Source organism: Heloderma suspectum, chromosome 11 (genome assembly GCF_057233095.1).
Source record: "Heloderma suspectum isolate Gila_16-S chromosome 11, 16-S_ref, whole genome shotgun sequence".
Classification (NCBI taxonomy): domain Eukaryota; kingdom Metazoa; phylum Chordata; class Lepidosauria; order Squamata; family Helodermatidae; genus Heloderma; species Heloderma suspectum.
In genome coordinates, this window is record NC_139468.1 from 44,975,782 (window position 1) to 44,986,696 (window position 10,915).

The 10,915-nt window shown below is 46.3% G+C and overlaps 1 protein-coding gene across 3 annotated transcripts in view; it reads left to right on the forward strand.

Moving 5' to 3' along the window:
• Window positions 1-8,012, forward strand: part of IQGAP1 (IQ motif containing GTPase activating protein 1) — a 190,814-nt gene extending 182,802 nt beyond the window's left edge. For all 3 annotated transcript variants that reach the window (XM_084817840.1, XM_084817841.1, XM_084817842.1), the window contains 2 exons: window positions 55-163; window positions 3,847-8,012. In XM_084817840.1, the coding sequence (XP_084673966.1) occupies window positions 55-163; window positions 3,847-3,960 (223 nt within the window). In that variant the 3' untranslated portion in view covers window positions 3,961-8,012. The remainder of the gene's footprint in view (window positions 1-54; window positions 164-3,846) is intronic.
• The last annotated feature ends 2,903 nt before the right edge of the window (window positions 8,013-10,915 follow it).

The window sequence follows — 10,915 nt, forward strand, 5'->3', positions numbered from 1 at the left end:
ACCCCTAGAGTTTGCACATTAACAAATGTCTATTCTTATCCCCAAATTGTATAGATTTAAAAACGTGATATTTGAAATTGGTCCAACGGAAGAAGTTGGAGATTTTGAGGTGAAAGCAAAGTTCATGGGTGTTCAGATGGAGACATTCATGCTACATTATCAGGTATGAATCTAGATGTTGTTATAAGAACGTGAGAAGAGCCCGGCTAAATCAGACGGGGTCCATCTATTCCAGCTTTCTGTGCACACAGTGGCCAACATGAGCCCAAGGGCACCGTCCTGCCTGGTTTCCCCAGCAACTGGTGCACATACTGCCTCTGATCCTGGAGGTGGCATATAGCCATCAGGACTAGTAGCCATTGATATAGCTTTATCACCATGAATTTGTGTAATCCCCTTTTATATACCTAGGGAGGTGGCGGGCTCTCCCACACTGGAGGCATTCAAGAGGAGGCTGGACAGCCATCTGTCAGGGATGCTCTGACTTGGATTCCTGCATTGAGCAGGGGGTTGGAGTCGATGGCTTTGTAGGCTCCTTCCAACCCTACTATTCTATGATTCTATAAGTTATTCTATAAGTTTTATAGAATAACTTATAGTTATTTATAATATTTATATTATTATAAATATTATAATATATTTATATTATTATAAGTTATATTATTATAAGTTATTTATAACTTATAATAACTATAAGTTTTAATGTTCTATATATTTTAAATTGTTTTATTGTGTGTTGTTTGGTTTTAATTTTTGTGAACCGCCCAGAGAGCTTCGGCTATTGGGTGGTATAGAAATGAAATAAATAAATAAATAAATAAAAATATTCCAGACCCCGGGTTCTAGTATTCTCAGAGAGAGAAAAGTTTCTCCCCACCCACTTTCTCCACACCATTCATAATTTTGAATACCTCTATCACGTCTTCCCTTATTCACCCCTTTCCTAAGCTAAACAGTCCCAGATGTTGTCAGCTATCCTCACAGGGGAGTTGCTCCAGTCCCTTGATCATTTGTGTTGCCATTTTCAGCACCTCTTCCAACTCTACCATATCCCTGTTTAGGTGTGATGACTTTGCCCTCTACCCTTGCATTGTTTTTACTTAGGTGGTATCATCTTGGCAGGGGAGGCTCAGGGATCTGTGCAGGGTGTAGGGAGGATGTTAATGTTGAATGAAAACCATCATTACATGTTCTTCTCCTAAACAGCTTCATAGGGCAGTCACTTTAACCCTAATTTGATTCCGGGCTTATCTAAATTAAAGGCACAACTTTTTCAAAAGAAGACTACTATCTGTGGAAATAATAGAACACATCTTCTGCAAAGTGAGCCAGACAAACGTGAGAAGAACTTAGCTGTTAGATTTAAAATCAGATGAGGCATCCAATGGGCTCTTACAAAAGATCTAGATGAGGAAGTAGAAAGCTTTGAGTCAGATTAAAAAATACTGTCAATAAACTGCAGGTCTTGACTGAAAGGCTGAAAACTAAACTAACCAAAGGCAGATGTGTTTAAATATGCCAGAATGTTTGCATATGACATGTGTCTTAATGGGTGGGTTCTTAAAAGTTATTGCCCCTCTTTGAACATCAGAAGTTTGGGATATAAATGTAATAAATAAATCTGGAGCAGGGTGGTGTCAGCCACCTTGTCTTTCAAACGCCAGCTATGGCCAACAGTGGAAAAGTGTTCATCATGTGCTGCATTATAACAGCTAGATAGTTTTCCTTTTTCTGTGCTCTTGTTGTTAGCACTCAAAAAATGCAGGGTGGATAAAATCTATGTGTTGTTTTTTTCTTTAAAAAACATCCTTTGATTTAAATTGGATTTTTAAATTGAAATCATGTTTTGGTTTTTTAATAAAATGAGAAATTTCTCTCTTACTTATAAAAATAACAGACTTACAGTTAGGTCTCCTCATGAACATGCGAAGCCTACACCTACAGTCTCATAAATATTCATTAATGGCTCTGCCACACACACACACACACACGTAGAAAATTCAGTCAGATTTGTTTTAGTTTTTCATCTCATGAAAATGGCTTTGTACTGCCTAATTACCAGCTCTTGCTTCTTGTAAGTTCTGGGCTTTCCATTTCTGTTTCTTTATCCACCCTGCTATATTGTTTTTCTGTAGAAAAAATAGATTTTTAAAAAATTAATTGGGTTTTATTTTTTTAACAACATAAAAACTAAGTTCCTCTTAATAACTGTATATAACATTACATAATCTGTCTATAAGCATGTAGGACGTACACTAAGGGCACAGCCCTATTCAGACAGGCGGCAGCCTCCAAACGCGGAGGCGACCACCTATCCAAAGCGGGGCAGGGGAAGCATGGAGGGGATCGTTCCCTCCGTGCTTCTCCTGCCCTGCATTTTTGGCTAGACAGCTGATTGTGGCTGTCTAGCCATGGGAGGGCTGAGCGGGGGAGGAGGCTGCTGTATGACATGTTGGACAGGCGTTTCTGCCCTCCCCGCCCCAGAACGCCCCTTCTGTGCCACTTTGTGCTCACAGGGCAGTGCGGAAGTGGGGGGAGGTCAGCTCTCCAGGTACCGACCTCGGAGCACGGGCTCCAAGGTCAGTTCCTGGAAAACCAGATATGCGATGGCCGTCTAGCAGCCATAGGACTGCTCCCTCCGTATCTAAACTCAATCAATGCCTTTACCAGATAAAATGAGTTAAATTCTGCTTTTCTATGGGCACTGAAGGCATTTCATTTTCACCTGATGAAAATAAACTGTTCTGGTTTGCCCAGTAACTATCAAACTTTGCTTTGACCTATCCGTCATTGGCATTTCATTTTTGTTTTCTACTTTGTTTTTTGTGAGGGCAAGGGTGGTCCAAGACAGAGTAGAAAAGAGCAACACTGGAAAGAGAAGTAGAAGACAAACTTGTCCATTGTCCATCTGCCTGTATTCCCATACTAAGGCTGCCCCATATGACCACTTGCCCCATTGAACTCAATGGAACTCATTTCTGAGGAGACATGTATAGGATTGTGCTGTTGACTGCAAACTGTGATGGGTTCTGTTCATAAGAAAGGCCCTATATTAAAAAGGAATGCTTGAAAAAATATATACAGTGAGACAAAGAGTTGCAAAGACTGCTTGTAAGAATGAAACAAAATGCTCTGTTTTGTTGTAAATTCACATGGTGTAGTGGTAAGGCACCATTGTTCCAGAAATATATGAGAAAATTGATTTAAATCAGTGATTTAAATTGACCTTTTCTGTCTGATTTAAATGCACCCTGGGGCAATGCTATATAGGACATCTTATATCGGGTGTCAGTAGCTTTTGATGATGAAGGCTTTCCCAAAGAAAGCATAAAGACACTTTTCATTTTTATATGCCACAGTTAATGCCTTTTAATTTCCTTTACCATATAGAAATCACAGTCTGTATATGTGTCATTTTGGGGTCCAAATTGAACAAGAAGTGTGAAAGTTACAACCCCATATGCCAACCTGGTACTAATTTTAGAGCTATACCTTTAAATGTGTCTTGGCAAAAAACTGCAAGAAACGTTGTGTAGAACCTTTAACCCAAGGACTGGTGGGGTGGGTTATGGCCTACAAAAAATGCAGTGATTACATAGTGGGACTACATAGACCCAACACAATAGTGGGTCTCGTGGCCTAGAAGAGGTCCTTGCCTGCTAGCCCCTGCCTCAACCCCACCCAAAGGAATCTGCTAGATCTGAGTTAAGAGCAGGATTGGAAGAGGTAGAAGGGTAAAGATCTGACACCACTTTGGGAAGCCTCAGTTCAGCTGGCACACTCTTTTCCTTTGTTCTTGGTAGAGCCTTGGCTGAGAATTCAGGCTCTCTCTCTCTCTCTCGGCAGGATCTGTTGCAGCTACAGTATGAAGGTGTGGCTGTCATGAAGTTGTTTGACCGTGCAAAAGTGAACGTTAACCTCCTAATTTTTCTCTTGAACAAGAAGTTTTATGGGAAGTAACACCTGTTCCTTGGACGCCTGGAAAGGGAGCTTCGTGTTTCCTTCTGTGAGCTTTTTTGCTCAGTGGCTAAGCCCTGTCCAGCACAGACAGATCCACCTTCTGCATGCAGTCTCTACCTGTTTGCACCCCCATCCTGACATATTACTGCACCAGCTCATGCGTGTTGTTCCCATGTACTCACCCAGTGCCACAGTGAATTAAACCATTATTAGTCTCTCTGTTCAAGTTCTGGGTATATTTCTTGTCTGAGTGTTGAGCAACAATCTTGCTCCATGTAGAAGAGAAGAGGCCGGCTGCACTTCTGAGCTACAATCTGTGTGGCTTTCCTATCCGAAATTCTTAGCTTACTCAGCAGGACATTCAAAAAACAGAAGTAGGGTTGTCTCCATGGTGGCATTCTGGAAAGTAGCGAAGCCACCATGAATATTATGTTGATGGTAACGTTCAGAGAGGATGTGCCTAGCAGCAGCATCACCACCATGGATGTACAGTGGCTGCTACGAGAATCACACCTAGATTTTGTATCTCTGATGCTTTTCCCTGCTTGAGCATGGTGGCTTGCGGTGCATCCTAGACGATCACAACTCTTAGAGCAGCCTAAATTTATCTGTTTATCTTTCCCGGTGGGACTCCAGTTGATTGTCTGAAATGTTGTGGTCAGCAGCCCGGTTCACACATGCTGACTATCACGGTGACAGGCAGCATGCCAGTGCATGGGGCTCAATTAGGAGTAGAGGAACATGCTGCCTTAGACTGAGTCAGATTGAGTCCATCTAGCCCAGTATTCTTTACACTGACAGGCAGTAAATGGCTCTCCAGAGTTTCAGGCAGGGTTCTTTATCATCTCTGCCTGGAGATGCTGCTGAGGATTGGATTAGAGACCTTTTACATGCAAAGCAGGAGCTCTGCCACTGAGCTGCGGCCCCTCCCTATGCTCCCGCTTGGCTCCTCCTTCCAGCAGGAGTGGCTAAGCAGAAGGTTACATCCGCAATGGGCACTTTGGCCTGTCCAGGGAAAGACAAGCCAGAGGTGTAATGCAAGCCACCAAGTGGCTTGGTGGTGGGACAACCCACACACTGCTCTGTCACTTGTGGTGGCACTGGCAGGATAACGTGCAGTGTTTCCCTCAGATGTGGGTTTTAGAACTACATTCATGGATTGCAGCAGCATCTAACCAGAACAAGCCCAGAATCACAGGAATCTATAGAAAAAAACCCAAACTGTCAAGGATGCACATTTTCTTCACATGCTATTGGTATGGTGACTCTACTCGCATCCTGGGAATCTACAAAGAGTCTTGTGGCAGTTCCAAAACTAACACATTTAGTCTGGCAGAAACCTCTGCAGACTATAGTCCATTTCATCAGATGCATGGAGCATCATGGAAAACTTCAGGGTTTTTATACAGCACACGTGTCTGTGTGTGAGAGTGGGGAGAGCTGTATACAGAGAGGTCAGAAGGGAATTCAGTGCAGAAAGTACTGATGGTGGCAATCACATTATCACATCATTTACGGTGCTGCTGTTGCTGATAACCAAAATCCTGGCACTAGGTAAGCCAAGTAATATGTTGTGTTAAAATCCATTATCCCAATTCAAGCCTTTGGGGATAGAATTAAACCTGTTGATGAATTCTAACTCAGCAGTCTTTGAGCGCTGTTAATAATGTGATTGTTATTACACACTCCATCAGCTGGGGTCCCCTTGTGCTCATAGAGCTGGACTTCCTTGCAAGCTTACCCTAAATTTATACCTCTGACTAGCTTCTCTCAACTTTTGCTGTGCCTTGTTCAAAAACAAGGGGGTGCACAAGACTCCAGGAAATTAAAGGGGGACTTTGACCAGTTGAGCTTCTGGGAAATGGGGATTTTTGCCAGGGGAGTGGACTGGGATTGGTGAAGATGTGGCCAGTTTGAAGCACTCTGGGACTAAGAATATAAGAAGAGTTGTGCTGGATCAGTCCAAGGTCCATCTAGTCCAGCATTCTGTTCACATGGAGGCCAACCAGATGCCCCAATGGAAAACCTACAACCAGCACATGGGTAGCACCCTCCCACCCATGTTCCCCAGTATGTATGTGTACATATGCATACCACCTTTGATACTGGAGGTAGCATAGAGCCATCAGGACTAGTAGCCACTGATGGCCTTATCCTAGGAATTTGTCTAATCCCCTTTAAAGCCATCCAAATTGGTGGCCATCATGACATCTTGTGGTAGCAAATTCCACAGGTCATCTATATGTTCTGTGTTAAAAGGTCCTTCCTTTTGCCTGTCCTGAATCTCCTGCCATTCAGCTTCATGGGATGATCCCACTGGGATCTAGTATTATGAGGGAGAAAAATGTCTCCCTATCCACTTTCTCCACACTAGGTAAGGTCTGAGTGGCTTTAAATCTGTCTCAGCATGCTCTTTTCTAAACTTACACACTAGTTTTAAAAACTCAACTAAGAGCTGAACCTTTAAATTGAACTGAGGTCTTCACCTACACTTTAGCTTAAAGCTGCACTGTAAAGCCTAAACTAAGCTAACGCTGAGGCTGAGAAGAACGCTAACCCTACACTTGTCATTTCTAAGCTGATTTTCCCACTAGCTATGCCTGCTAGCTATCAGTCTTTATCAGTGTAGAACTATAGTTTTTACCTCCTTTCTGAAATTGAGTTTAGTCCTGAGTTCTGGCAGAGGTTTACTCAAGGCTTCCCTGCAAGAGTGGAGCAGAGTTGCAGGAACAGTAAGTTTCTCCAGAACCATCTCTTCCCCCAGCCCCAGGGCTCAGCTCCTGAGCGGTCAATTTCTGCAGGATTGCTCCTGGCACACCCTGCCCTTGCTGTGCCCTTCTTTAAGGTCAGGGTGGTGACTAATAGGTGGGTCCACCGGATCGTTGTTCCATCTAGCCCACTTTGAGCTTGTTTGCTCATCAGGAGATCATGGGGCACTTTGTCGAAAGCTTTGCTGAAGTCGAGGTATATTACGTCTACAGCATTCCCACGGTCTACAAGTGACTTGATCAAAAAATGACCAAAAAGGTCACCTAAATCCTGGGGGGTGGCGTCCTAAGGACTCCCAAGAAAAACTGAAAGACCAGGTCAAATTTTGAAACATCAGAGAAAAGCCACAGAAATTTTGAGAAGACTTGTTAAATCCTAATTGGGGTTAAAATCCTAATTGGGCTAGCATGAACCAACTCATGCAAGTTATTTTGCCCCAAGAAATTCCTTACAAAAACCATACATAAAGCTGAACTGCACCATATGGTCAATAGAATGCAAAGAGAAATGTGAAAAAAGAGCGATAAAGAAGACTGAACAACTGATAACAACACAAGCATAGATGGTGAGCCTGATAGGCTCAAGGGGGAATTGTGAAGGTGGGCCTGACCAGGCCTTGTAAGTAGCTTGGTTCAGGCGAGGGGCCTGATGGGAGTGTGCGTGTGTCTGACCATGAGAAGGTAATAGTAACTTGCTTATAAGCAAGAAATCCCTATCCACCAAAATAACTCATCCCTGAAGAAGAACGCTGTGCTGATAAGACTGTTGCTGAGTATTAATTGGTTTCTGAGCACGTGTGGTGTGTTTTCTTTGTTCTCCAACTTTCAGTCTGAATAAATACATCCTGATTCTTTTATTTGGGGGAGACACAGTTTCATCTGTCTCTCCCATGCTTGTGATGTGCTTTAATAAAATTGTGACAGTTCAACTTAACCTGCCTTGGACATTTCCTTAGCAGGTGTCAGGGGCAGGCCTGGTTACTTTGAGAACAATGGCAATAGTGGGGTGAGTGGGGGTTATAAAAAGACTAGGATTTTATTGGGGAGAGAGATCCTAGGCTGGCTTAGGCTGGCTTCGCCCACCATTCCTCGCATTTAGGTAAATATGACACTTTGACATTGACTGTTAGATTGAGAGGAGCCTAGGTTTTACTCTCTTGAAAATATGCTTGCTATTACTGTCATTGTACTTTTAGTAATTACAACTTGTGTGTATTTAGGGATGTTTGTTAGCTAAAGCTTGTTATTCTCTTAGACTGAGCAATAAATATATATTTAATACCATTTTGTGTTGTCTGGCTTGAGAGAAGTTTCAGGGACCACTACCCAGACATTAATTCTTGAAGCCCTAAACACTTGGCAAAGATTTGCAAATCTATCACTGAGTAGGGTCTGTGCTTAAAGCCATTGTAGTCAGTCTTGATCTAGTGAATCTCAGATACCCCCATTCAAGTTTGTGAAACAACTTAGCTGGATGGAGCGAGAAGAAGTTACTCATCTCAATCGTATATGTGGCGTGGTATCTAATAGGCACTCAACCTTGGGGAAGCTGGGGGTGGCGACAGCCGACAGGAAGCTCTGGCATGGGCTGGTCCATGAAGTCACGAAGAGTCGGAAGCGACTGAGCGAATAAACAACAACAAATCCAATAGGCAGTCAGTGTGTTCTTTTAACACAAGGCTAAAAGAGATGACGCCGGAAGATGAGCCCCTCAGGTTGGAAGGTGTCCAATATACTACTGGGGAAGAGCAGAGGGCATTTCCAAGTAGCGCCAGAAAGAGTGAAGCGGCTGGGCCAAAGCCGAAAGGACATTCAGCTGTGGATGTGTCTGGTGGTGAAAAGAAAATCCGATGCTGTAAAGAACAATATTGTTTAGGAACCTGGAATGTCAGACCCTGATGCTGGGAAAGACTGAAGGCAAAAGGAGAAGGGGACGGCAGAGGATGAGATGGCTAGATAGCATCCCCGATGCAATGAATATGAACTTGAGCACGCTCCGGGAGAGAGCGCAGGACAGGAAGGCCTGGCGTGCTCTGGTCCATGGGGTCACGAAGAGTCGGACACGACTGAACGACTGAACAACAACAAATATGTGAGCATACTTGGGTGTCTCATATTTGGGTTAGTGCATTATGCACTAGCTGCAGCTAATGAAATAAGGGGAAGGGTTAGGGTTGGGGCAAGGTTAGGGTTCGAGTTAGTGTAAGGGTTAGGGCTAGAGTTAGTATTAGGGTAGGATTGGTTTAGGGTTAATGTTGGGTTTCGTTTAGGGTTAGTATTGGGTATGGTTTAGGTTTGGGTTAGGGTTAGGGTTATGATTAGGATTAGAATAAGGGTTAGGGTTTGGTTAGGGCTAAGGTTAGGGTTAGGTTGCAGTTAAGGTTACGGTTAGGGTTGGTGTTGTGTTAGGATTAGGATTGTGGTTGTGTTAGGATTACGATTGTGGATTGGTTGGGTTAGGCTTATGCTTGGGGTTGGGTTAGGGTCAGGGTCAGGGTGAGGTTTCGGTTAAGGTGAGGGTTAGGGTTATGGTTACAGTTAGGATTATGGTTGGGTTAGGTTAGGGTTAGGGTTAGTATTAGTATTGCGGCTGGGTTAGGGTTAGATTTAGGGTTAGGATTAGGGTTAGCTTGGGTTAAGGTTAGGTTTAGGGTTTGGTTAGCGTAAGGGTTGGAGTTGGAGGTTTTGTTAGGATTAGGGTTGTGTTAGGGAGGTGTTTGGTTTGGATTAGGGTTAGGGTTAATAGGGTTGGGGTTAGGGTCGGACTAATACACACAGGTGGCTGTGCTACCCCGTCAGCCCTGGCCCCCCACGTTCTGCTCACATGATGGGCGGCGTCGGCGTGGCCTCTGCGGCGCCGGCCCGCCATGGCCAGAGCCACTGCCAGTGCTCGGCGGGCAGGCGTCCCCACTTGGCCCGGCTCAGTGCCGCCAGCTGGCCCAGAACCACCCTCACCGAGCCAGCGGCGTCACTCTCCCTGCGCGTCTCCAGCTTGCAGTGGCGTTAGTAGACAAGCACGAGCAGGACGAAGAGGTTCACGAGCCGGGCCGTGGACCAGGGCACATCCCAGCACTCCCCCGCCCTGCTGGCGTGCTTCCTTGGCCCACGCAGGCCGCCGGGCCGCAGCTCTCTCCCCGCCGCCACGTCCTCCCACCACTGTGTGAGCAGCGCTGGCCAGTCCAGTGCCTGCACGATCGCCTGCCACAGCTGCCGCGCCGCCGGGCATGTCCACATGGCGTGCTCGGCTGTCTCGCACTGCATCATGCCCAACTGCATGGCGTGGCTCTGACAAACGAGGCGCACGCATGCCTGTGTGGCCTCGTCACCCCGCAGCCATGGCTTGCAGCCCTGCAGCGCAAGCACGCCATGGTATGCCCGCCAGCACACCTCCAACAGCATGTATGGCATGCACAGGTCCCGGAAATTCTCCAGCGGGTACGCCGGCTCGCGCAGGTAGTGTGGCCGGCCCTCCCACACGCACTCCCACTCCGCGTGCAGCGCAAACATGGACGCGTCGAGCATGTCCCAATAGAGGTTGAGCCGTGCCAGTGGACTGCCGGCACCCCGCGGCGCCCCCGGCATGCCCGCTCCTTCCTCCGGCACCCGGGAAGCCTGCGCACAGACCCGCCACTGCCAGACCGCCCCGTAGACCTCGGCGAGTTAGTCGGGGACCATGGTAATCCCAGAAGGTAGTCCCAGGATCCCTCGTCCCACCAGCAGCGCGCCCACGCGCTGCCATGCCAGCTGTGCTCAAAGCGCTCCATCCAGAAGTGCTCTGTGATGTGCGGGCGGCCCTCCGGCACCATGCCGCTTGCCTCCGCTTGCGTGAGTGCCCACTTCCTGAACTTGCAGGCCAGGAAGGGTTACGGTTATGGTTAGGGGTAGGGGTAGGGTATGGTAGGGGTAGGTTAGAGTTAGGGGTAGGATAGGGTTAGGGTAGGGGTTGTCAGGGTGGACACTGAGCCCATAGAATCCCAGAGTAGTTCTGATTCTGAGGAAGAGCAGTCGCTCCTGGGAGAGGAGCGCGCTCCTCTTTCCCAGGACCAACAGCTGACGGAGATTCCTCCCACCAGCATTCCTAGTTTAGTTAGCAGTCCAGGGAGTGACCAAGCACAGATAGCAGACTTGGTGGATGCGCGACGCAGACGCAAAGAGTAGCGCCAGATGGAGGGAGCGGAAAGGAGGCG